Source organism: Cydia strobilella, chromosome 18, assembly GCF_947568885.1.
Source record: "Cydia strobilella chromosome 18, ilCydStro3.1, whole genome shotgun sequence".
In the NCBI taxonomy this organism is placed as follows: Eukaryota; Metazoa; Arthropoda; class Insecta; order Lepidoptera; family Tortricidae; genus Cydia; species Cydia strobilella.
In genome coordinates this window covers 7191925-7219417 of record NC_086058.1, presented here as the reverse complement: position 1 = coordinate 7219417, position 27493 = coordinate 7191925, and the positions used below count along the sequence as shown (strand labels likewise).

Here is a 27493-nt window from a genome sequence, read left to right as displayed (position 1 = left end):
GTTTGCTGTATGAAGAACGTGATAAAATATTGCAAGTTTCAATTAATTGGCCGTACCATCAATAAACTGCAATTTTATGGATCCTGGTTGTAAATGAATTTCTTTACATTAATAAAACTTGCTTGCATTTGCATTGGACTGTGTCAGAATGTAAATGATGATTATGAAGTTGAAAAGGCCGCGTAGCCAACGTGTCAATCGTTTACGCTCCGTAGCCGCTGTAGCGTATCGTAGCCATCTCTCTCTCTCACTCTTCCATATTAGTGCGACAGTGACAGTTGCGTTTCGTTCGCTACGGAGCGCAAATGATTGCACGTTGGCTACGCACTCAGGTCCGATTTATACTTATGATAAGAAATGGGGCATTTTCTATAAAAACGGACCTTATTTTCGATGGCGCTTACGCCGCACAGCGCAGCGCGGCATTGTATTTATATCGGAGCATCGTTAATAATGGCGTAAGCGCCATCGACAATAAGGTCCCTTTTTATAGAAAATACCACAAATAACATTATTGTGGCTAAAATTAAGAACTGGCCATAATGATTTGAAATAACCGTTATTTCGGTCACATAAATAAGTTTATCAGCATAGCAACATCGCAAAAGATACAATTTGTTACAACACACTCGTTATACTCAAAATAATATCCTCATACAAAAAGTAAACATAACATCGTTAGTACTTAAGCTTCGAGAGTCATTGAGACATGCTTCAAGACTTGATGCTGGTACTTTTCCTAGCGTGATCTATCTAAACGCACAAAAATTTTGGCATTAGGTATTTTGTTGCAAATCATTTTAAAATGTGCACTTGTGCAGGCAGAAAATCCATCAGTAATGTTTTTTATTTTATATTTAAATATAACACAACATATGGTGTGCAATATATTTTATCAATTAAGCACTATTGAATTCTATACATACCCAAACGTTGTTAATTTTTTATTGAAAATAATCAATACAATAAAGTTCCTTTGTTGAACCCTGATTCCTGAAGATCACTCGGAATTTCTGGGTTAAATTAAAGATGGTATTTTAAAATTAAGTATCTACGAAGATGCTCAACAACTAGTAAAAAAAAAAAAAGGTTTTATGTCAAAAATTTCATTTCTGGTACAGTCGACGTCAAAAATATGTTAAATTTTTCGCCTTATTGCCAACTTATTGCAAGGGAGTAGGGTGAAAAAGTGTTACTTATCTCTGACTTCTACTGTACAAGCTTTGATCGCTGACTCTACTTGTCTTACAACAGTCAACTAATTGATACTCATCGGGACAATTCTAACATTTCTAACAAACTGAAACACAATAAGGTTGCCATCATATATGTATAGTTCGTATGGCCACCTCCGGTCCATCCGATCAGTATGTGAAGTTTTAGCTCAATCGCATAATGGGAATTAAGCCTAATAGCCTTGCAAGATTTGACCTGAACATACATAGGAGCATTGCAAGTTAAATAAAAGCTTGAAAATAAACTGAAAAGAGCAGCAGCAAAAATCTGTAAATAGATGCAGTCTGCGTAGGAGAATTATATAGCAGTAGCTGCAGGATGTCACCTGAGAGTGCAGAATTGCAGATTGAGTACAATTACAGAACCGGCCCGCAGCCGTGTCCGGTCTGCTACCTTGCCGTTGTGTATGCACAATTACAGAACCGGCCCGCAGCCGTGTCCGGTCTGCTACCTTGCCGTTGTGTACGCACAATTACAGAACCGGCCCGCAGTCGTGTCCGGTCTGCTACCTTGCCGTTGTGTATGTACATATAATTACCGAACCGGCCCGCACACGTGTCCGGTCTGCTACTTTGCCGTTGTGTACATACAATTACAGAACCGGCCCGCACCCGTGTCCGGTCTGCTATACCTTGCCGTTATGTACATACATACAATGTTAAATACTTTCAATTGACCATTGACGTGATACACAAAGTTGTATTCTATCTATAAAAAGTTGTGAGGTTTCTTCACCTTTTTTTGCTAATCGTGTTTTGTCTCGATTAGTTTAATGACATACTATGTTTAGGTTTACCTATATATAACTTTTAGCAATGTAAGGTCGCTGGAGCTCCCAAAAGATCTGAACTGAAACTATATCTTAACACGTCAATAAGTCAATACAGTAAATCCATGTCTGCATTTGCAAAGCGCTCGTGACATCTTTGTGAATTGCACGGTGTGTCCTTAGGATACAGTCTACAGTGTATATACTTAATCATGAGGAAATACCTTCTTTTTTTGGTCAATCTCGTGATATATGTACCAACCTTAAATTTCTCTAAGTTTGTAGATAGTTAGCTGTTCGCTTTTAGACAATATTTTACTAAGTTCAGGTTTCTTCTGCATTAATTACATAACCAATTGAACCCTTTTGTATATAACAGGCAGTCTCCACGAGTCCGTGGTGCGTCTGACCCAGACGTCCCCATTCCATAACATGAATAATAGCACGATAACATCACGCTCGGGCGAACGTTTCATTGCGTTTTACGAGCGGTAGGCTCGCCACAGACAGCCGTTAAACTTTTCATACATTAACGCACATTTTTATAATATCAAAAACAAAAGACGAAGTGCTCATTGCGTTTACTGCCCAGGGCCACACACTGAATGTATCAAACGTCCTCAGAGATTATTAATAACGTTTCAAATGACGCCCGATATTTCAGCAGGTAGCAAAATAGTTTTCAGTTTTTAGGGCTATTAAATAATAAAATTTGGGTAAGTATCTAAGTATCATTTGATTGTCTTGCGACACCCGGGCGAAAATCTGTATATAAGTAATGAATATCAATTGGCTAATTTGAAGAATAGGTAGGATATGTATTGGCTGTTTTTTTGCTGAAACATGTCTGGATGAAGCATTTCAAAAAAATATTTTTGTCTAAAGCACTACTGACAATTCTGTATTGAACAATTCTTATAATATTAGCTAAACCCTCTATTAAGCGCTGGTGCTGTATCGCAGTTTCGTCTAGACTGGCCGCTCTATAAACCCGATACAATCGGGTGGAAAAGCGAATACTGCCCAGACGGCGCTGATTTCTACTCCGTTATTATGTTACATCAGTGGGCGGCGCAGACCTTTTAACTAGTTTCAGCGGATGTAAGGAACGAGTAGCGGACAACACGCCAGACTAGGTTTAATCGGCTTTTAAAAGGTAACAGTAGTGGAGAGAGATAAATACAACAATAGTTATTTGTTATACAAGGGTGCAAAGTTGTATTTTACCCGCGAGTGTGCAATTGAAACATGAGCAAGCGAAAGGATTCTATAGTTGAACCACGAGCGAAGCGAGTGGTTTTAAAATAGAATCCTGAGCGTAGCGAGTGTTTCAACACACGAGAAGTAAAATACATTTGCACCCGTGTGTAACACAAAACTTTTCCCCTCACTATAGCGAGGAAAGTGCAACATCCACAGGCGTTAGATCATCTTTATCACTGGAATCACTATTTTTTTTACGATATTATAACAGAAAACACTAGAAATTCTGATTTTTACGTGAGTCGGTGAGAAGAACAGTAAAAATTTTGTTGACAATGTTGACATTTCTGTTCTGACGTATGAAATGTCAACGATGCGTTTTGAAATTGCATCGACTCAACTTGTGCGTTCAGAATTATATTTAACATCATTATAAAAAATCTAACGTTTCTTATGGAATTTTAAGGTTTATGACTTAAAATTATTAAATAAAGCTAAATTTGGTATCTTTATTAGATTCTCAAACCATTTATTTAATGATAATTAATATCGAACGAACCATTATTATGAGCGTTTTACGTTTTGTTATCTGTCAAGCTACTTAAACACGCTCCATCCAAGGTCAAATTACTTTCCCCACTAGTGGATAAAATGCGTTTTTCCCCGCTTGTTTTAAAGGATAATAGACGGCTTTCCGAGCTAGTGAGGGGAAAAATTTATTATTTTCGCGTGACAAATTTTAGTACCTAACCGCTGTCCGAAACAACAAAAACGGACTTGGATAAAAGTGATTTGTATTCCTACCATTGCTTTCCCACCTAATAATTTTAGTCAAGTAATAATTTTGCTTATCTTATCTCTACCTATTAACAAAGTTAATGAATCGAACATATTTTTTTAAAATATATAATGGAAAGTACTAGTCTTGTGTATAGAGATATTACGCCAACATATCGACGTAAAACTATATCCCTTTGAGAGAAAAAGCCCGCAGCGACGTGCTGTTTTATGGAAAATAATTAATCCGCTTTGGAGCTTTGATAGACCATTGTGTCAGATAAAAACTGCAGCTTCGGAAATTCAATATTCTCTATGAAATTCTAGTTGAGAGTTCTGGTTATTCATCTATTGAACCGGATTGTGTTACGGTTTGTAAAATAATATAATATTTTCATTTTAGTAATACGGGGAAGTATGGTGGTTGTAGTGAATGTTTGCGATATTTATGACAACATCGTGGTCGTGCCTCCCATAGTGAAAATTTCTAGATATGTAGGTAACAAATCGACTTGAACAAACCAAGTAGAGTAATCAAATAGGGTCGTAGGTATGTATAAGATAGGTTCAGATGTAGTGCATAATTGTTTTCCCTCGTATTTTCTCGGAAACGTTCGTATTTGTTATGCTACTTCAGTCAACCTCAGCACTTTTTGTACCGAGACTGACTGGAATAGCAAGACACGTTCGTACGTTTCCGTGAAAAAACGATGAAAATTTTTATTTTATTTTTTATTTATTTAGAACACAAACAGTCATAACATGCATGTTACATATGTTGTACACAATGTACGAATTGAGATGCGATACAAACACACCTGGAGGTTCATAAAAACAATATTAATAAAATAAAAAGGTAGGTAAGAAAAACGTAGTATAAATACTAAAGTTTAAGAATACATAACTAACTAACAGAATTACTAAAAGAGTTTACGTCTTACTAGCGTTTTTAGACTAGACAAGGAATTATTAAAAGGATCAATATCGAACAAATATCTATTTATTATAGAAACTGGGGACTCGTCTGAAAAAGGTATGTTTAGAATAGTTCTTGCGAGAAAAGCTCACATGGAATAAAGATCTAGGTCGTAAGGGGAGACGCGGACAACCAAACGTCACTAATTTTAGGAGATCAGGACAGTTGATGTTACTTTTAAGAATTTTAAACAAAAACATAATATCTAAGTAATTCCTACGATTAAGGAGAGAAGGGACACAAAAATGCTTTGCCGCTAATGCTGAATTTTCAAAGTATGTACCTGTTCTGTAAGCTAAAGATTTTAAGAAAATGTTTTGTATCCTCTCCAAACGGTCAATGTGGACTTGGTACTGAGGTGACCAAACTATGCTACCAAATTCCAGGATACTTCTAAATAGGAAATAAAATAATAATTTATAGGTATTTGGCCGTTTGAAAGGCTGCGCAATACGAAGGATCATCCCTAGCTTTTTATATGCACGTTTACACAAATTATCGATATGCAAATTATAGTTTAATTGTGAGTCCATGGTAACACCCAAAACTCTGATGGATGATACCCGTGCTATAATATTACCAGAAAAATTGTAGTTGAAAGTTATTGGATTTTGTTTTCGGCTAAAACTAATAATGAAATATTTTTCAGTGTTTAGGAACAAGTGATTATCAGAGCAATATTGGAAGAAATTATTTAAGTCTTGTTGTTATGATAGGCAGTCAGCCTCCGACGATATAGCCCTAAATTTTTTGTGTCATCAGCGTAGACGAGATGTTCAGAACTCCGGAAGCAGGTCGCCATATCATTAACGTACAAGATAAAAAGCAATGGACCCAAGTGTGAGCCTTGGGGTACTCCTGAGGGGATGGGGAGAAAGCATGATGTGTATCCCTTCAAGGCTACTGCCTGACTTCGATTAGTTAGGTACGATTTTATCCACCTCAGAAGGTCACCATGTATACCGAGTTCGAGTAATTTCTTGATTAAGTGATTATGGTTAATTTTGTCAAAACATTTCGAGAAATCGGTATACACGGCATTCACCTGGCAGCCAGAAGATAACCGATTAATAATAAAATCTGAGAAGGTATGAAGATTTGTGTCGACACTACGACCTTGACAAAAACCATGTTGACTGGGTGCGATATGCTGATAAAAAGCAGTGGTTATTCTGTTATATACGATTTAGTCAAGAATTTTAGCGAAAATATTTAGTTTACTGATGGGTCTATAATTAGTTACCTGATGGTGTGCATCCCCACTTTTGTAAATTGGCGTTATCAGAGCACTTTTCTATAAAGAAGGGAAATGGCCACCCGATAATGATTTTTTATAAATCTGTGTTAGAGGTTCAGTAAACTCTTTAGCGCACATAAGATTGAAATAAGGATGGATCATATCAATACCGCTACCCTTACCAATATTTACCTTCTTTAAATACCCATAAACACAATCCTCTGAAATATCAAGACTACTGAGGTCTATAAGTGAGAATTATGCACTATACATCTGTAACTAAATCGTTTAACGCTCAATGTAGGTAGATACTTAACTTATTATACTTATACTTACTTCAGGTGCGCTCAGTGTAAAGCTCTTTGCTAGATATTTAAATAAGTACTGTGAGTAGTTTTCATTTATTTTTACACTGATTTATATCTGTCTCTCTCTCTCTCATCTTTAACGTTTATCCTGGTTGCTTCCGCGGCCACCACTTCGGAGCTCAGGCACAGGATCCACAGTCCGACTTTTTCTCGTCCACTGCACGATTTTATCTGATTTGTTAGAGTTAATAAGTACCTATACCTACGAAGTAATTTCCTATCTCTAATCTCCACGTCTTGTTTTAGTGGGTAGTTGCGACGGCGTCCGCTGCGGCGGCGACAAGCGCTGCGTGCTGGACGCCGAGCTCGGCGCACATTGCGTGCGCTGCGGCGCGTGCAGCGTGGCCGGCGCGCCCGTGTGCGCTGTCGACGGTCGCACCTACGCAGGCGCGTGCGCGTTGCGCCGCGCGGCGTGCGAGCGCGGGAAGGCGCTGCCGCTGGCTTATAAAGGCTCTTGCAAAGGTAAAGTGTAGAGGTGTAGGTATGTACCTACCCTTAACCATGGTGGCTCCACCGGTCGGTGACAAGCGGTGCGCGCTGCACACGAACAGTTTTGAGACCGCAGCCGATGATGGCTTGTACGCTGCGGCTTCAACGCTGGGCAACACTGTGAAAAAGGCGTTGACATTGGCCATTCATGAGCTCTTATTCTAAAGATTGCATGAAATTTTAGTAGACCTTTTTAATTTTATGTATAATTATAGGTATACTCGGTGCATTACACGCTATTTTGAACGTTATTTGAGCTTATTAGGTAGTTAGGATCGTACTTACAGCTGTAATTCGTAAGGAGAAAAATATTTGATCAATGTAAAGTACTTCTTTGTCTTATTTCTTTACCTTTTATTATAGGAGTTATCAAATTAATGCAAGAATACCACCAAGGGTTCATGAACATGTTTCTTTTACAGCGAACGCAACTTGCTCCACAATATCGTGCAACGCCGGGCAACGATGCGTCGCGGGCGGCGCGAGTGGCGCGCGGTGCGTGTCGTGCGGTTCGTGTGGAGGAGGCTTGCGGCGAGAGCTGTGCGGGACAGACTCACGGACTTACCCGTCATGGTGCCGCCTCCAGCGGGCGGCCTGCCACGCCGGCCAAGTCGTCGATCCGTTGCATCCTGGGCCTTGCAAAGGTAAGTTGCAAGTGAAGGTTTGAGACGGACATCTCGCGGACCGATTGCAGTCACCCGAGGGCCATGCAGTAGCGTAGCATGAACTGATCCAGGCGTGGGCAAAGTCGCATCGGCGAGGGATTTTTCTTTCAATGTGTATTCCCAATGTAATAAAAACTGCCTCCCGCGGGGCCCTCTCTAGTGCGAGGCCGTGGGCTAGGGGCTACTCCACTGGGGCCATGGAATCCATCTGAAGCCGTGTATGGCGATACATCTTTAATGATGACTCACGCTAGAACGGTTCGTGTCCGGACCGAGGCGTCCGGCACTTCAGTTTTCTATAGAGCGCATCAGCTACTTAGGTCCTACGGGTCTTGACAAAAAGCTAATATGCTCCAGCTTGCTTTGAGTGCAATCTTAAGCAGACACGCCTTCTTCTTTATATTTAATTAACAGTTTGTATTTCATGACTCCCATGTGCCTTGTCTTAAGTGCAATTTTAATGGTTTTATTTTCTTTCCAGGGAGCAAAAACATAACGGATATTAGAGTGACTGACGAGCGAAGCGGAGGAGTCGGCAAGCGCGTGCTATAGTCACATTTTCTTGCTGCTTCGGTTTAGATAACCTACGTTTTGTGTTAATGTCCGTGTCTAAGTTAATAATCGAAGCCCAAGAAACGATCTTGGACGACGGCATTCTACTGATTAAGACACCTGATAAGGAAAGGGACAACTTAGAACCATGTCTTAGTAGTGACACTGACATTTCTGGTAAAAAGTTAGTTTGACATAAGTAACTAATTCTATAGTGGCTCAAGACTCCATTTCGTTCCGATTTGATGAAAGGAGGCAGATACGGTCTCAATGAGAGGAGCTTCGTTACAGGCTATCAGCATGTGGACATTAACATTAGAATGTAGGCATTTAATGGCACATTTTAGTAGTATTTTGAACTGATGTCTGTCTACCTAGTATGTAGTCCGTTTGATTACTAGATTCGAATGAGATAAGCATGGTATGATTATGAATGACGCAACTTAGGTACTGTTTGGTCCATAGGACGAGTCAATTTTTTTAGTGTTTAGAACCCATCAACGAGCTCACTAGCGCCACTGCTAAATAATTGTGATTTAAATTTAACGATTGATATTTAAAAAAGGGGTCCGCTATGTACTATATGTATTTTGTATTTACCTAAGTACCTTTTGAATACATTATAATAGTTTTTACGTTGCTGGATTCGTCAATCTATACGTCCAAAGTTTAAACGGCCGTTTTTGTTTTGAGTTCATAGATCGACGAATCCAGCAACATAAAAACTAGTTTGATGCATCCAACAGGTACTTAAATACAAAATACAGTACGTAGCGACCCCCTTTTTTAAATATATATCGTTAAATTTAAATAATCACAATTATTTAGCAGTGGCACTAGTGAGCACGTTGATGGGCTCTTCAAAAAATTCAAAATACGTAGATACTTGTAGGATTAGATAATTTTTATCGAACGATACATATTTCGAACTATGTAGATAAATAATTCTATTAGTTTTAATTAATACTTACATAATTAAATTTGAGCACCAAATCGTACTTAATATTTAGTCAGAAATATACTTAGAAGTGTAGTTAGCACAAAATTTGGAATCTTTGTACTAGTGAAAACTCTCTAGTTAAATTGGAATTTTCTTCGTCGATACGACGTAACCGCTAGGGTAAATTAAAATAATACCTTTATCGGACTGACAATTATTCTTAAAATTTTATTAACTAAGACTTGATATTTTTACTTGACGAGAACGAGGTTTTGACGCTTATGCAATATTTATTATTAAGTTATGAAATATTAAGTTTTAGTGCAATAATTTTCATTGAAAATGGTATGTATTCATGTGTGTAAATTTTTGTTTTCTAGAAATGAGTCTAATTGTCGTGACTACGGTAAAAATGCAATTTGGGCATGTTTAGAGTGTTAAATCGTTTTCAGTATTATATGTATTTAAGATTATTAGAATATTCTTATTTTCGGAACATTTTATGAATTGGATGTTAGGTGATTTTAATAGACTGTAGATAAAAAGTAATTTATTGTTACTTTTAAATTATTTCTAAAAGTTTCCAGCACGTTTTAGACCGCGGGCCAGGAGCATATATCATCAGACGCATATGGTCATATGACATCGCCTCTCGGTTGATAATATGTCAGATGATGGTTTAGATGCTATCATGAATTAAAATAATAATCAGCCGGTTTTATCGCGGTGGAAAGAACCTCAGCTGGTCAGATAAACAGGTAAAAAAATATATTTTTTCAGTCATCGCCTCCCGATTGATACTTTGTCAGATGACAGTTCAGATTCTATTATAAATTAAAAACCGTCAGCCGAATGTATCGCGGTGGAAAGACTGTCATAATGTTTTTAACGAAAAAATTATAGTTACCTACATATCTAGGTATTTGAAATAGGTAACTTGTAAGTGTAAGGTCTTTTGGTACATGTTTATACAATACAAATACAAATACTCTTAATCTTATGTTTGTCAATACAAATACTCTTTATTGCACACCTCATTACAGAAAACAATACAAAGAATACAGAAAAGAAGAGGTTTAACAACAGATTTATTTTAAGTACTTACTGCTATTTAAATGTATTGTTACGCCCTGGTAATCTTATAGTTACGTGCATTCATGTTTTCTTTTAGTGAAATTATTCATTAGGTTTAGAATCTTCGATACAATCAAGTTTTAATACCAGATCGCTTAAAGGAAAAAAATCATACAACATTACATAAAAGTAAAACAATTGTAAATTAATGATTAAAATACGTAATTTAAGATCTTTTTATTTTATTTCACTCCGCTCTTTGAGTAGGTACTTATATGTAAAATCATTTCTAAGTGTAGGCAACCCTAGCGTTGTACCGTTGCGTTGTGCGCGTTGCGGGGAGCGGTGCGTTGAAGGTCAGTCCATTATATTTTTGTATAGGTATCAAAGCGTAGCTATTTGCGTTTTCGTAAGATCTGTGATAATACTACATGCAAAGTTTCATGATTTTGATATCAGTATCATAAACAGGAAGGCGGGTTATTTTCTTACATGTTCATTCGACCAGCTGACGGTCTTTCCACCGCGATACAACCGGCTGACGATTTTTTGAATTCACCGTAACATCTCAACAATCTTCTGACAAAGTTACAATCGGCAGGCGATGACTACATTTATTTACTTTTTTTACGTGTTTGGGTGGCTGCCGTTCCTCATCCCACCAACAGAGCGGTAGCGGCAGCTAACATCCACGAGGGCTCATTACACATCCCCTTTAACCACTTTACGAGGTTTCACCCGGGATGCTATTGGTCATGGAAATCTGTTCCTGGCTCGCGGTCTATTTTATCTTGTTAGAGTATTCGTATGTCTCGACGAGTTTAGTGGATTGACTCTCTTGGCGTCCTGCTTAGCTTTAATAAGTAACTCGGTTTCTAAAAGCGCGAGTCAACTAGTCCACATTCTTTCCCCTGCTTGATTGCGCCACTATTTTAAGTTTTAAATCTGTATTTATTAAATTTTAATTAACACTCCTATTCGTCCTACTAAAATGTTGTTATAATTTGGTTGCAAGTCCCTAGACAAGCCAAGATTGAGACACTACACTAGATTTATTGTAATTTGACATTTGTCACTTGTATCGATGGTGTAGTGCAGCGGTCGGCAACCTTTTAGCAGCCAAGGGCCACATAGTAGTTTTTGTTTAAATTTATATTTCAATGAAGAATACTACTACTGTATTATTTTATTTCAAAACATACAAACAGTTAACTATTACATACAAAATAGCCAGAGAGGCTCGCGGGCCGCCTGTTGCTGACCGCTGGTGTAGTGTGTAAGCTTTTAGTAGATTTTTTTAGTAAGGCACGATTTTGTACTATGCTGAAGAACTGCTCTATAATAATGAACCTTCAGGAAACTGTAATAAGATGCTTTATAACAACTATGGAGTTTAAAATTCGTGTCATACTTTGTGAGGTCAATTGATGGTACTTAGATTGAGAATGTGGACGTAACTAATACATAATATATGACTTAGCTCTTGTCAATTACTTCCTAGTGCTAAACAAGTTGTTAACTGCACCTGATATAATAATACTTGTTGTAGTTACTCATTGCGAACATTAGATGATGTATAATATATTTGTCCTTGTTGATTACTTTTCTTGGTCTTCATAAATATTTTACGTGGAGCATTGGACTTTTCATTTACCCTTTATATTATAATATGTATTTACGTTTTAAAACTCTCATAAACAAGATGGAAGGAGCATTTGAAATGAAAAGAAAAGTTTACTAGACCATTTTATTTTATTTCCAAGTAAAAAACCTGTCAAATACAAACATTTGTTAGGTATTTTATATGAAGAAAACTCCGTTGTCTTATATTTCTTATTGTAAGTATGTCAAATTACTTCTTGGTTTACAGCTGTCTGGACTAGATTGCAGATTACATACACAGACACGATAAAATTGAACGGAGTTTCGTCATAGTCTTACCCTTGAGTATAAATTATCGCAAAAATTAAATCCCTTTAATTAAGTCAATACATTCTTAACGCTGTCACAAAGCACATTATAATATAAATGGTCTTTGACAGAATCAGGAGTCAAATCTTTGCCAAATTTATACAAACTCAAAAACTCGAATAACTTACGATTATGTGCGTATGTATCGATCAACATTAAGTCTATCAAATGACAGTAATGGTTCGGTATTTGTTAACAGACACAATTAAGTACATCTATTAAGAAACGAATATAAAGAAATAAAAAAAACCTCGCTGTCCTATAAAATTGTATATAATAAGTATAATAACACTAAAAAGATCTATAAATGCAAACTCTAAATGAGTACAGTAGAAAAAAATACATCCAAATGAAAGTTCATTAAGTTTAAGTTATAGTTCATTTCGTTCATAGTCTCTATCGTTTACACATTTGTTAACCTTATACCCTATGGTAATAATTAGACAAGTACAAAATGATATTTTATCCTTAAAATATCTATTCGTAGCCTAGGATTAAAGTCGGTTGTATATTTTTATAAATACAATAACGTTAATTGTAATTAACAGTTGCCGCCGCAAAGTACTCCGTTCCGGCGGCCAAGTTTGGATTCGATTCCAACTAGCCCGACACTACAGTCAATATCATAAATATGTATACAGTTTTGCACCTTATTTCAAAGAAATAAGGCGAAACATTGTATATACATCTTTATGATAGTTATCTACTGTAGGTGTAAGAGCCTCACACCCCATATCACGACGTCGCATGCACACACTACTTACATAATTTTGTTACAAAATATCGTGTATGGAAGAACTACGCTAAAGGCTACATGTTACATTATAGTTCTCGATATGTTTTACTTTAAATGTCACATGTTCGAAATGGCACGCTTCAAGCCGAACCTCACCTCTGATGCGGTGCGTATGTTACATAGTATACTTTATGTGACGCATACAGAAGTCCCATCTCATGTCTAGGCAACAAAATGTAAGAGCAAAATAATATACTTATGAAATTACTTCGCGTCGGAACTACTACAAAACATTCATAATGAAACCTTATTATGTACGTATTTAGATTTACAATCACCTGACAGGTTAGCACTCACAAATCGTTGCACTAGACGCGATGTCATTAGTGACAGAGCTCCTCCTAAGCTAAGAGCTAACAACGTCATCTACTTCAACAATAATAACACTTAATTATTGTTTCGCGAAGTCACCAACGTACACAATCGAAATATGTATAAAAACTTTACAATTCTATTTCGCGACCTAAATTACGACGAAGAAATCCGCGGCCACTTTAAACGTAAACGGTGCAATTCCTTGTTTCGACGATACGAGGTTAACCCTACTTATCAATAATTTTGTAATAAATGCATTTCGTCCGCATCTACTTATAGGTTGATTCACGAAAGATGGCACGAATGGAACGAACGAAACTTTCATTGTACGAGTTGTATGCGTGAGACCTGTATCGGTGTATCGGTAGATATTTTTATTCACTCATTCATTCCATTTGTGCCAGCTCCTGTGAATCGACCGTGTACATCGCGATCGCGTCGAAGGGCGAAAGAAATAAATAGGAAAAAATTTGGATATCGTCGACTAGTAAAGCTGATTCCGAACGAAAATGTTAGTCCTAGCGATGAAGTCGAAGCCGAAGGATTCAGATGAGTTAAGGCGGGACGTACGGCGGAGGTTTCCTGTAGGTGGGGGTGGCCTTGGGCCTGGGGGGGGTGCGGGTGGCGGCGAAGGGCGGCGGCGGGCGGTAGGGCGCGTCGTCGCCGCGGTAGTCGGGGGCGGGTGCGGACGGCAGGAGGGGCGGCTTCTCCTCGCGCATGATGACGGGGCTCTTGTGCACGGGCTCGGCGTCGCCGCGCTCGTCCAGCTCGTCCTGGAAGATGACGGGGATGCCCTTCGAGCGGAACGCCTGGCGCTCCTCCTCGTCGCCGACGCTCATTTTTCCTGGAATTTCAAGTTTCGATTTAGGTTCTGCTGGCGTAACATTTTTAAGAACCGTGTTCCCTTTTAAATCGGAACTGAGATGCATTTCTTTGTTTTAAAACAAAAGATTAACTTAACAACATTAATCTTACATTATTGACTTCAAATGCAAGTAAAAATAGGTAGAATGTTTTTGGCACTCCTCGTGTTAAAAAAGAAAATGATCTCTGCATGTTGTTTTGCCTATAAACCTAGTATTACAATGATAGGATGATGGAAGCGACTGCTAGTGCTTTCATACAGCGATATATTATTTTAAATATATCCTAATCAAAACGTGAAAATCGGACTAAATCGAATCATACCTATACATAAACTAAATACTACCTTTTACCAGTGATAATTCTGTTTGTGCTTGTTGATAACGTATTTAGTTTTTCTTTTGCTCGTGAAATGCTGAAACTACAACTACAACTTGGAATTATTTGTGCTATAAATATACAATCTGCATTAAATAGTTGACATCAAATGTGAATAATCTTATCATTTAAGTTTTTTGCAGTCTATGATGTGAAAACACTTTCAAAATAGTTATAATGGATATAGTCTAAGAAAAAAACGTGCCTCGAAAATCAAGAAAATTTGATTCTCGATCAGATGGCGCCACTACATTTGGCCTACTCTCGTATAGAGGGCGTAGACGGTTTCGTTTGTTATTTAACAATTTTAACGCATATCAGTGAAAGAACATGGGTCAAAATAATATAAAAATATTCAATGCAAATATTGCAAATAAATAAATAAACATTTATCCATATATAAATACATTTTTTGTAATTTTTCCTTTTAGTTTTAATCGTGTGTCGATAGATGTCAGTGAATGTACTGTGGCTACAAAATTTACTATGACAGTACCGCTCTATCCTATTATATCTTCTTTGGTAATAGCTTACATTTTGTAATAATGACGTGCTATATATAATAATAACCAATTACAAAAACGTCAATTAAAGTATAATTAAGTTATCTCAGTGAATTAGAAAGTGTACGCTTGTATAATGGGGTGTAAGTAATTACCTACTTTCGCAAGTGAGTTAAGCGATATAAAAGCGTAATATCATCATTGCCACCTAAATTGATCGAAATAAATATTTAGCTACGTAACCTTAACATTAGTGTTCTATTATACTATTCATTAGTACATACGGTTATCAAATTAATATACTTTACGGTAGTAAACATTTGATTAATGTAAATAAACTCATGTTTTTACATTGAGTGATCTGGCGAGTGAATAGGTTTCTAATGTATAAAGAAATTATCGTGATACGTATCATACAATTATAGGGCGTTGTTAATGTAGTTATTACTGAAATAAGTAGTACTTTTATTTATTATCTTCTGAACATTGCGTGCGAAATCTGTTTTACAAGCTTTTATTTAGTTTCACCTGCCCCGTTGTCTGTGCGTCTGTAATAAAATCTCGCAAGTTACATTTAACTACATTTAACCCACTTCCCAGTTTCCGATTGAGCTGAAATTTTGCATATGTAAGTCGGGTGACAATGCAATATTATGGTACCATCGAACTGATCTGACGATGGAAACAGGAGGTGGCCATAGGAACTCTCTGATAAAACAACGCAACGTAATTGTGTTTGGGGTTTTTAGAATTGTCTCGAAGAGTATTAGTTGCCCGTGGAAAGAAAAGTACAGTCAGCGATAAAAGCTTGTACTAAAAAATAATTTATTGCCAAAAACTTACTATCGTGTGAATTTTCAATTGCCACATATAACGTTATTTGTAAACGCTTATACGTCGATTTAAACTAACACGATTTTCGCTCATAATTTTAGAATCCGCCGGGGACCACGAACGTAACTTGACGTTCGAAATGTCAGGCCAAATAATAAACATAAGCGCACGCGATTAAGTCCCGTTTCAGTTTGAAGGGTCCCCGGCAAGCTCGGTTTTTCATACAAACGTCATGTCATTGTATGTGTAAAGTTTCATTACAATCCAAAACGTAGTTTTAAAATGAGAACGAAACTCCGTTTGTACGGGAAGGTGAAATTCGGCCGAGCTCGCCGGGGCCGGGGCCGGGGTCGGGGTCGGGGGTAAGATAATAATAGAGCAGGTACCGGTCCGCCGCCTCCTGTAGAGCACGCAGGCGATGATGCCGGCCACGAGCAGCATGCAGACGATGACGACGGCGGGGATGACGAAGGTGACCAGGTACTCCGTGTAGCCGGCCTCGGCCGCGGCTCCGGGCGGGCCCCCGTGTGTGTGTGTGCGCGTGTGCGTGGTGGCCGACCCGCCCGGCCCGGGTGGCGCCGCCAGCGCCGGCTTCACGATCCTAGTGCTCTGCTCGCCGCACAGCCCGAGCGGGATAAGGGTTATCGACATGACCTTCGCCTTGTCGAACACTGTGTCCACGATGTCTTTTAGAGCGCCGTCGTCGGCGATTATCATTTTGCGGAGCGTCTCTATTTTGTCTTTTGGACAGCTGTCCATTGGCAAGCTGGTGTTGTACCTGAGGATACAAAATACGATGTTAATTTTTGCTAATTCATATTACATACCCTATTGCGTATTACGTAGGTATTGAACTCGATGACGGTTCTTTAAATTGATTACGTTTTTAGATCATTATCGGTCGGTAAAACCAGGCCAATATCGAAACTTGATTAAATAAAGGTTCAGACCGAAACTTAGGATCGAATAACCGACCATAATTGACAAATCAAAACCACGGACTGAAAAAGTTATCGTATCGGACGATACATTCGCCGCTCATGTTTCTTAGAAACTGTATACAAATGTAACGGTGTTTTAAATAAAGAACTGGCAAATACTTTTAAATTGGAAATGTGTCCTATTGGAAGCCTTTAGGATGCATAATTTTATTTAAATATTGCAAAAAAATCCACATCAGCTATCTTGTAAAGATAGTAGGTACCTAATTTCCAGGGCGAATAAATAATACTTACCAAATAATAGTAGTGCTAGCATGAGGATGGTCCGTAATATTCCGAATCCTAATATTAGTGGTGTCCTTATCCCCGAAGAGCGCGGCGAGTTTCTCGACGATCTTCCTCTTAGTGCTGGCGCTGTGCGCGATCTGCTCGAAGTCGCAGTCGAGCGTGAGCTGGAACTCGACGGTCGGCTTGATGGCGGGCGCCTTCATTACTTCCACTATGAGGCTGTCGTAGGCGCTCTTCTTGCTCGAGTCTTCGGCGATCTGGTAAATATATCAATAAATATTAGGGGACAATATCCACCCCTGAAGGAGTTGTTAGGACTAATTATACGGAATTCCCGATGTATGTGACGGATTGGCGGTGCGACTATCTACATTTTGCAAACTATGAGATCAATCAAATGCATGCATTCGCTGTAGATAATATATTGATGACTGTATTACGTTGCACTTGTAACACGTTGCACGTATAATATAAAAGGAAAACAGATTGACAGCTAAGGCCAAGTGGATTGGACATTCATAGTTGTACATATCCAAACAGGAGAAATTTGTAAATTTGCTATGAAAATGCTATAAGATGGGTGATGTAGACAGCTTAACGGCGACGATTGATCGCTTTTAAACATGCAGCGGTATTTCCGGACTGCTCGTTTAAAAAAAACCTTTATCAATAGCTATACAATGAAAGCGTGAGAGGAGGTGTCTGTCCATTATTTATTGAACCACTCGTAGAGCGTGGAGACGCAGAGGGCAAGCTGTAGTTATGCAATATATTAGGTCGGGATGGTCGTGTCCCGGGGCACAGACGCACAGCACTCACCAGCTGGTAGTGTTGTGTGCCGACGTCGGCGGCGGAGGGCAGGCCGTAGAACTCCTGGTTGCGCGCGTCGAACTGCAGCCAGTGCGGCGCCGGCAGAGCGCTGCGGTCCTGGTAGCGCAGGGACAGGGCGAGGTTGCGCGTTCCTCCGTCCTCGGGGTCGAAGAACGTGTCCTACCAAACAAATTAACTTCAATAATACATGTCTAAAGTGGGATAAGATCGACTTTCATGCGTATAGGCATTTTTGAGTACGATTGAACTAAAATGCAGTTTATTACATGAGGCTTACGAACTCTAATTGGGTCGATTTCGGTTAGCGCGGGTGTCATTGTCAACTTGTTAGTTATCGGGCTGATCGCTTTCAATTCGAAAGCTAGCAGAGTATAAGCTCCCGTGTATTGGAATCCGATTGGAAACCGTGGCGGCGCGTTGCTAGGGGGGTGGCACCCCGGGGGCGACGCCGTGTTGACGGGGTCGGACGCTCACCTCGGGCACCTTGTAGAGCAGCAGGTGTCCGACGGTGGCGCGCAGCATGTCGACCTGGTTGCGCGTGACGGGCGGGTAGGTGTCGGCGGCGGGCGTGGCGGCGGGGGCGGGGGCGGGGAGGGCGCTCAGACAGCGCCCGGCGCCGCGCCACGACACGCCCAGCACGGTCAGCTCGGGCGACATCACGTCCAGCAGGCGCTGGGACGGTGAGTGAGATTCGGGGCTCGTCTCCAATATCTGAAAATTACAAGTAAATGGTCAGCGAGAAAAATAGTAGGTCGGGAAATGAGCGTAAGTTCCGACCGCCCCGCCTGTTTACATTAGACGGCCGAATAAAAAGTGAGGTGTAGATATAATCGCTTTATTCATGCTCTGCGAATATTTGACAACCTTTTCCTCTACCTCTTGGTATCATCCATAAGGCACGCAATGTCCTTGGACAGAGTACTTATCGTTGGTCTACACGAACCCGCACGGGGGACACGTACAATACATTGAACACAGAAATGATTTACTACTACTAGTACTGTTAATCATTTACCTGCATCAGTCTCTTGATATCATCCATAGGACACGCGGTCTCCATGGGCAGCGTATCATTCGTCCACACGAACTAGCACATGTTACCGCTCTGCGATACATTCAGCACGACAATGTGATGCTTGTGTGTAACCAATAGGTTGACGATGTCTTCCAGCACGGAGCTGCTTCATAATCATTAACATGATTAAACGTTTACCTGCATCAATCTCTTGATATCATCCATAGGGCAAGCAGTTTCCTTAGGAAGCGTATCATTGGTCCACACGAACTCGCAGACGTCCCCGCTCTGCGACACATTCAGCACGGTAATGTGATGCATATCTGTGGCCAGTAGGTTGACGATGCCTTCGAGCGCGCGGATCTGCCAGTCCAGGTCGTAGGTGAAGGTCTTGTTCAGTTTGAAGTGCATGACGAATTGATGGTTGATCGTCCGGGCGGCTTTGTGCTGGAAGATAACGTTTCGGTTAAATACGACTGTTACAATTTTTTGTGCTAAACGAGGATGTCGTCTATATACGATAACGTTATAGTAGTTTATGTGACGGCTACATAATTAAATAATAATAGCACAATAGGATCACACGAGTGTTTTTTCGTGATGTGCAGTTACATACACTGGTTTACCTACACACATAATTATTAAAAGTTATCTATGGTGTGTCATAATAGCAGGCATTGCGGCATCGTTGCTGTTACCTCGTTCTGCGTTCTCGTTCTTCGTTACGCCACCTAATATCTAAATATCAGGTGGCGTTTCCGAAAAGTCTTTATTGCTCATTTTACACGAAAGTTGTGCTGTAGCTAGTTTATAAACAACAAATCGAACTAATTCTATACAAATAAATTAAAAGAGTTATGCGCTAGTTCATTCCTAAGTGACTGCATTTAAATCCAAAATTTCTTTAAGATTCTATACAAGATGAATAGATAAGCCGTACTTGTACCTGTTGGACGGTGATATCGAGCGGCCCCTGAGCTGTCCGGCCTTCGCTATCTTGTGCTTCGATCACGAAGTTCCAGCGAGACACGTGCGCTTCTAAAGGCCTGAAATGTCACAAAAATTGATACCTCTAAATAAATGGAAAAAACCGGCCAAGTGCGAGTCGGACTCGCGCACGAAGGGTTCCGTACTGTACCATTACGAAAAAAAAAACAGCAAAAAAATCACGTTTGTTGTATGGGAGCCCCATTTAAATATTTATATTATTCCGTTTTTAGTATTTGTTGTTATAGCGGCAACAGAAATACATCATCTGTGAAAAATTTCAACTGACCGGACAGCGGAGTCTTAGTAATAGGGTCCCGTTTTTACCCTTTGGGTACGGAACCCTAATAAAAAACCGCAGGTTAAAGCACCATTTTATTGGTAACCAAAAGTAAATTCGTATGCACTAAATTTTGCAGGATTTTCATAACTTTAAGTGTCCACAATTGAACGAAGACTGTAGGGAGATTTAATTAGGATGACAATGACGTAGTTAAGTGCCATATACTCGTATGTCCAATTTTGGGTAAATTTCTGATAACAGTGGACATATTTTTATATCCTCTCTTCACATGCTTACGGAAGTTACGGAAGATCATGTAGGTCTCGCATTGCTCTATTCAGCCACCAAAAACGGTGTCTCTCCGGTGTTACACCACAAATCGGCTGCCATAGACGAAAGGGCCAATGATATGGTGGCTTCATAACGAATTATCGCTTTTACTAGTCGTGCCCCTGGTTAAGTTAATAAAACAAAGCGTACTCACAATGCATACACCTCCAGTTTAGAAGGTAGGAACTGTATCCAGGAGTTCTTGCCGAGCTTGGTGCCCTCCTTCATGTACATGCTGTACGTCAGGTTGCTGTCGTCCTCCGGGTCCGTGAACAGGTTCGCGGGGATCACATATCTGAACAACACATTACATATTCATTATTTAACGCCTAAGGAGTTATTCGAAGTCATGCTTAATCTTCATAAATCAATATTCTTCCGTGTGATATATCGTGGTCACATGTTAGAATTTATAATTCCATGATGTGGCAATCATTTCACACAATACATACAATGTGACACATACATAATTTATAAAAATTGTCATTGTCATTTGCTGAACAGTGGCAGGATCTTGACAGTGTACCCTACACGTCTTTGTATATTTGAAAAGAAAATTGTGTCAAGGACGGGCTACGGGTGATTTTTAGACAGTTTTGGTAGGACTGATAGCAGACTGTCGTTCATTATAATCATACATAAAATAGAAAATGCACAGTAAGTAATTTTTTCGAGATTTTTTTCGCAAATGTCGGGCTTTACGGCCTCAAGAGTACACAAAACATCAATCTTACCTAAATGCTTTTCCAGCGGCAGTGGCGACCTTCTTCATGTGGTGTTTGAGCGATGGGGGTTTCTTGGTCACAGGTATAGGGAACGTCACAGTCTCAGTGGTGCGGCCGAAGATTGTGCTTGATCGTTCCGATGGTGTGACTGACTCCTGGAACGTAAGTACACTGTATTATAGATTACTGAATAGTTTATGTATAGATAGTGAATTTTTCCACTTTTAATTTATTTCTAAGCTTAATAGCATCGTTCGCAGACGTTTCTAATACAAAATTAATTTAGTTTATGTATAAGTTGATAAATGTGGCAAAAAATTTATACAGCAATAAGGTAATAAATTTTATACACCATACAAAAGTAGGTATATATGTAAAATGATTCTCATTTACTAAGGTAACACAAAAACACATGATGCAATTGTTTAATAATTTAGTTTAAATGAAACATAATTCGAAAGGAATAATGATTTAAAAAAAACACGATTTTTATAAACTAGCTATAACAACAAATTTTAAGAAATGTGTATTTTTTTTCAGAAGAAAAAAAAAACTACTTTATATTCAATAGATGCTGTTTCGATAGATAATCGCAGGTCATGATGAGTATAATGACTAATGAGCGACTTAGTTCAGAATTTTGAAAAAGTTAGTGTTAGTTGATTAAGATCGAAAATGCGCCCAAATGATAAAAAAATACCATGTTATCCTTGTGATTTTCACACACGCATTCACTCGAGTAAGTAAACCATTACCACTTCGGCTGCAACTGTGCAGTGTACATCCCTTCTAATTTTCAGTGCACACCATAACCCATTTCTACGATGTTAGCGTACTTACGAGGACTGTGGATCGCTGTCTCAAACTTGTAGGTCGATTGGGCCTGTTTGGCCTTTAGAATGCTGGATCTAATCTTGAATGAAGCGACTTTAAATTGGCAGCATCGACATTCAAATTGCTACACAATAGAACGACTGAGGATATGTTATCAGAGTTTAAGGTAAGCCGCAGAATTTACAAACTGGCTAGGCTAGTGGATTGTATGGTATAGATAGTTCCTATTAGTTCCACAGAATCAAGAAACATTTGCAAGTACAAACTTGTACAGGATCTCTCAGTTCTATCAAAGAGTTATTGACTGTCGAAAGGTGTGGACTAAGAAAAAATGGTGGCCTTGACAGCTGAACTACCTATATATGGTTCTATAGGACGTCATATGTTTTTTGGTCACTGAATCGTCAAACGTCATCTTTTAACAACCGAGATACAGCGACATCTACTTCACTGTCAAATTCGAGGCACGTATTTTTCTTACTCTTCCTTCTAACTACTCATAACTCTTTGGTTCTTTAGATCTAACCTGCTTCGTCACTTCGGTCGTCGTTGACGTTGTCGACTTCGTGGACGGCGCCTCAGTTGTCGTCGTTGTTGTTGATGGCTGGTGGGGTGACTTTACAGCTCGTAGAGTCAAAGAAAAGATAGTGCCCTCGACAGCCCAACTAGGTATATGGCTGTATATGACGTCATATGTGTTGTGTTAACACTTTGACTACCGAGAACCCGCCTGGTAGGCACTCGTGAACTTTGCTCAGATGCCGGACAACCCGCCCAGCGGTTTATTTTTTACGCAGCTATAGACGACCGGTTTCTAGGGTATTGTTCAAAATTTTGCCCGGTTGCGAAAGTGTTAACTGAATTGTCAAACGTTAACTAAATCTTTTAACGCCAGAGATTAACTGCCTACTTCTCTGTGAAATTCAAGGCACGATTCTTAGACTTCATTCCTTCTATACTTACGTAAATATGTTACTCTCTGATTGTTTAGAACTAAAAGGTTCCTACAAACCTTCGTGATTTCCGTAATTTCGGTCTCAGGCAGCGCCACCTCCGTCGTCGTTGACGTTGTCGACGTCGTTGACGTGGTCGACGTCGTGGTCGGCGCCTCAGTTGTCGATGTTGTTGTGGAAGTTGATGACGTAGTAGCTGGTGTGGGTGCTGTAGCCTGGGGCGTGGTGGAAGAGGGTGGCGGCTCGGTGGATGAGGGCTCGTTGGACGCGCGAATTATAACTGTCTGCTGAAAGTGCCATGCTACGCTCACACGATGTGCCGTGAAGGGTGGACGTAGGAACAACGAGTCTAGTTGATATATGAACAGGACTATATAGAGGTACTGGATATAAGAAATTGTAACTCATAGGAAACTACACTTTCATTATTTACGAAATTTTGAATAAATTATTCCCAAGATATACACAATCATGTGGTTCTTAAAACTCATTCTCATCAACTAGTCTTAAAAAAGGATTTAATTAGCACTTGAAAGCTTTATAACAAGGTATACCCAAAACCTACCGGTGGGTGAATTACAGTGCATTAAGGCTTCTAAATACCTAATTTATGATATTTCAAGCTTTTCGAATCAAATTGATATCGTTGTTTCTACGTGATCAGATTAGTCAGTTATATTTACATATTAATATACACGATGGAAATGGAAACCGTGAGGCAAAATGTACACTATTCTAAGTGTTATATTAACACCAGTTCCACTCTGAATCAAAATTAGTCTACTGTGAAGTGTTAAGTGGTTAAGCTGATTGGTGGGCATACATACCGTTTCGGCTTCGGTGGTGGTGGCATCGTCACCAGGTACTATAATGACATGGTCATGGTCGAAGGTCCTGGGATTTGTCGCTGGCACGGCAGAATAACTGACAATACTGGATTCTGATGCTGTTTCGGCGCCGTACGGAGTGATTTTCACTTTAGGCTCCAGCTGAAACATTTAAAACATTATTCAAAAATGGATATTTTTGGGGTGTGATATTTAAAAATCGATAAGCTTTTTTGCACGCTAGGAGAACTACTTCAAACTTCATGCCAGTGCATTTTAAGTTTCTAATCAGTAAGTGTTTTGTCTTTCACTTCTTGATAGAGAAATTTTGTTAAGCTGTTGGACAGAACCAAATAATTTTGACACTAGCATTCTTACTAAAATAGTCCAGTCTGTGGATTCTAACATTTTTCTATCTACTGCTGAACATTTCAAAATACATAACTACTAAATTATATTCCATTCCAATATAAAATATGTAGGAAATACGGCGTAAAATAAATATAATGTGAACCACGTTGCCAAGAGTAGCTACAATCAAAGGGAGTAAACAAAACTGGGGGTACAGGATAGTATTTCAATACACAAAATATTATGATAACAAAGTATACATGCTTTAAAATAGTGTGATGTCAATATCAGCTAACGACACAAGGTAAAGTAGGTCTTATTTACAGTAATATAAAATTAAGCTGAGAGCAACATCACACCGGCATGCCATGCTCACACAGATGCGGCAGCTGGGTTACGACAAACCTCCGTGGTATATGTATTAGTAGAGGCGGGCTCGGGAGTGGTTTCCTCAGCGCGCGTAGTTCCTTCGGTGGTGGTGACGGGGCGGGTAGCGGACGGGGAGGGGGGCGCGGTCGGGGGGGAGGGCTCGGTGGGGGGCGGGTAGGTCTCCGGGGTGGGGGTGTGCGGGGCTGGGGTCGGGAGGGGGGTCGTCGTCGGCGGCGGCTCGGTCTGAAACGTGTCGGTGGTGGTGTCGGGTGACTCGCCGTGGTGGTGGCGGTGCGGGTGCGGGGGCGGGGGCGGGGGCGGGGACGCGGCGGGGGGGGGGACGGGGGGCGGGGCGTCCACCTGCAGCGCGCGCGCCGCGACACAGACTAGGTTAGTACTGCCACCCATTTGTACATACAGTAAGCGAGCCCTGTGTGTGGTTATTGAGACGTAGTATTATAAGCGTTGGGCTTGCTTTCATCCAGACCTTACTGATCAGTGAATGCGCCTTTGGCTGCAAATGGATATCGCTTGGATGGATTTTAAGCATTTTATTGTGTAGGAACTTCAGGAGAGTGCTTTGAATCCTGCGGTGTGTTTTGTTTAAGCTTCTGTTAGAGGCAAAATTATAATAAAGCACAATAGTTAATAACAGCACACAAAGCTCACTTATGATCACAGTTATGATCTTTTATATCATTAAATTTAAACAATTTATCATGAACGTCGATGTAGGTATGAATCATGATATATTTGATTCGAATCATATATTAGGATGCTGTTCGATGTATGAAATGTACAATGTTTGGTCAAATGTTGGTGACGAAATGTAGAAAATTGAAAACCTCATGATGGGGGTTGATTGATTTCAGTCGAATGTTTGCCAAACATGTTGTTCCTGTACCGATTCCCAGTGCTTGTACGGGGGATTCCAACTTGTAGGTATACGGCATTTCCATTCAACATTCCATGCTAAATAATGTGTCTCGATAGATGCGGCTATGATGGCGTGACAGATAAGTGCAAGGTCTCATTCCTTTTAATAATTTACTCTACAAAGGGACATTCATTGGAAAATAATACTTTCTGAAATCTTCACAGCCAAGGCATACATAAAATTGGATTTTGTTACGTCTATTATATTTATTTTCACCGGATCCCAGTTATGTGAAAGGGTTCAAGATGCATTTCGTTGGTAAAATATAAACATAGTGTACTGCTATATATATATTCTCTAAACGATTCGAATTTTTTATCTTTTAAAGTATTCTTTTTCAATGAATCGATCGATGATCATCGGATTACATTGTAAGGTTAGAGTCTCACTATTACGATCGAAAATTGGAAATAGTGCAACTCCAGCCTTACAAAGATGGATGACAGGGTCATACGAGTAACAGGTAAGGGGACAATGAATGAGGAACACGTCTTATCTTAAAACTATCATTGTTATATCAAATTTAATGACGCACAGTTATAAGACTTATCATAACGATGAACCATTTTAAGCGTCACCCAAGCATACATATTTTAGTGCTTAGTTTCTTTGCATTTCGGGAGATCTGTCAAAAACGAGAGAACGTTTTAGGGCATTATTTAGTGTTTGGTTCAACAAACATAAACCCCCTTGAAATGCAAATAAACAAGTAAATATGTGTGCAATTTTCATTTGTTTTATTTATTTAAAAATATGTTTTTACGGCCTGTAACTGATGATTTTCAAGGAAATGATCAAGTTTAGTTGACGATCAGTTCAAGGTTTAAAAACTAAATTTGAATAACAAGGTACAATTAGTGATTCAAAGCAATTCAAGAGAAGGCTAATAGACGTCAATGACTAAGCCATTAAACAATACATTTACTATACTTACTCATTGTCATTGATGCACTGTGCGGACTTAGAGCCGTTACGCACTGTGGATTAGTCGCCGGCGACATGGTCTCTCGGCGACCGAAACATAGGCAACTAGGGCCAGCAGACTAAGCCGAGCGCAAGCATCACTAAAATATGTTGTGTTCTTCACAATTATGAGTATGTTAAAGAAAGAGACGGATACAAATTGGTCGTCTCGACAGTTGCTCGCAGTGTGAATGTGAACGCTTCCATTTAAACCCGTGTTCCTAGTGGTCGCCGGCGACCAGTAGTCCACTACGCAGCGAGTCGCCGAGTCGCTCGGGCGGCCGGCGACTAAGTGCGTAAACGCCCATATAAACTATAGAAAATTACAGTCGCCATCGACTGAGTCGCCAGCGATAAGTCGACAGTGCGTAACAGCTCTTATTTATTAGTATTATTGCTTTTATTAGGATGATACTTCTCTGTCCATTGAAGGTTCTCCACAAGGTCAGAAATGTATTCGAATGAGATTTGTTAGGTTCGTTTTCATCAAAAATAAATGCATACATAAATATACATTAAGCGGATTCGATTACGCCACAAAAATGATTACAAAATTTTAGGAGTAACGATATATATTTAGGTACTCCTGGTTTTGCGAACTTTAATTCACGGTACGCTATGTTTGCCTTTTCTCAGATACTACGGAAACAAAGTTATTTAGAGAGAATGGCGGCTAAGAGATATAGGTAGAGCCGCAACGGCATATTGAAAATCGTCGAAGTCTAAGGGTCTAAGGCAGGTAGTAGAAAGAAAAGTGACGATTACTCCAACGATAAGAGAGTCTTGAATATTGAAGATGAAGGATAAATATTCGGAGCTAAACACTGTAACCATAGTCATTAAATCGGTTTAAGAGAACTTTTCCTTTCATTCTAGCTTCACAAATTCATACATCTTGCAGGTGGATCTCTA

General features: G+C 39.5%; 2 protein-coding genes across 7 annotated transcripts in view; one reads left to right on the top strand and one right to left on the bottom strand.

The window, feature by feature from the left end:
- The window catches only part of LOC134749700 (follistatin), a 40571-nt gene extending 28650 nt beyond the window's left edge, over window positions 1-11921 (top strand). The window contains exons 4-6 of the mRNA XM_063684719.1: window positions 6813-7028; window positions 7478-7699; window positions 8202-11921. Of these exons, the coding sequence (XP_063540789.1) occupies window positions 6813-7028; window positions 7478-7699; window positions 8202-8272 (509 nt within the window). The 3' untranslated portion in view covers window positions 8273-11921. The remainder of the gene's footprint in view (window positions 1-6812; window positions 7029-7477; window positions 7700-8201) is intronic.
- A 98-nt stretch (window positions 11922-12019) lies between these two features.
- The window catches only part of LOC134749512 (dystroglycan 1), a 118769-nt gene continuing 103295 nt past the window's right edge, over window positions 12020-27493 (bottom strand). For 3 of the 6 annotated variants that reach the window (XM_063684454.1, XM_063684453.1, XM_063684455.1), the window contains 11 exons: window positions 23962-24123; window positions 23194-23421; window positions 21357-21502; window positions 20777-20917; window positions 19969-20068; window positions 19221-19469; window positions 18482-18718; window positions 17996-18166; window positions 17183-17433; window positions 16334-16725; window positions 12020-14212 (listed from right to left, as the gene is read on the bottom strand). In XM_063684454.1, the coding sequence (XP_063540524.1) occupies window positions 13923-14212; window positions 16334-16725; window positions 17183-17433; window positions 17996-18166; window positions 18482-18718; window positions 19221-19469; window positions 19969-20068; window positions 20777-20917; window positions 21357-21502; window positions 23194-23421; window positions 23962-24123 (2367 nt within the window). In that variant the 3' untranslated portion in view covers window positions 12020-13922. Of the gene's footprint in view, window positions 14213-16333; window positions 16726-17182; window positions 17434-17995; window positions 18167-18481; window positions 18719-19220; window positions 19470-19968; window positions 20069-20776; window positions 20918-21356; window positions 21503-23193; window positions 23422-23961; window positions 24124-24717; window positions 25343-27493 lie in introns of those variants that run through there. The other 3 variants (XM_063684458.1, XM_063684456.1, XM_063684457.1) reach the window with 3 other exon arrangements.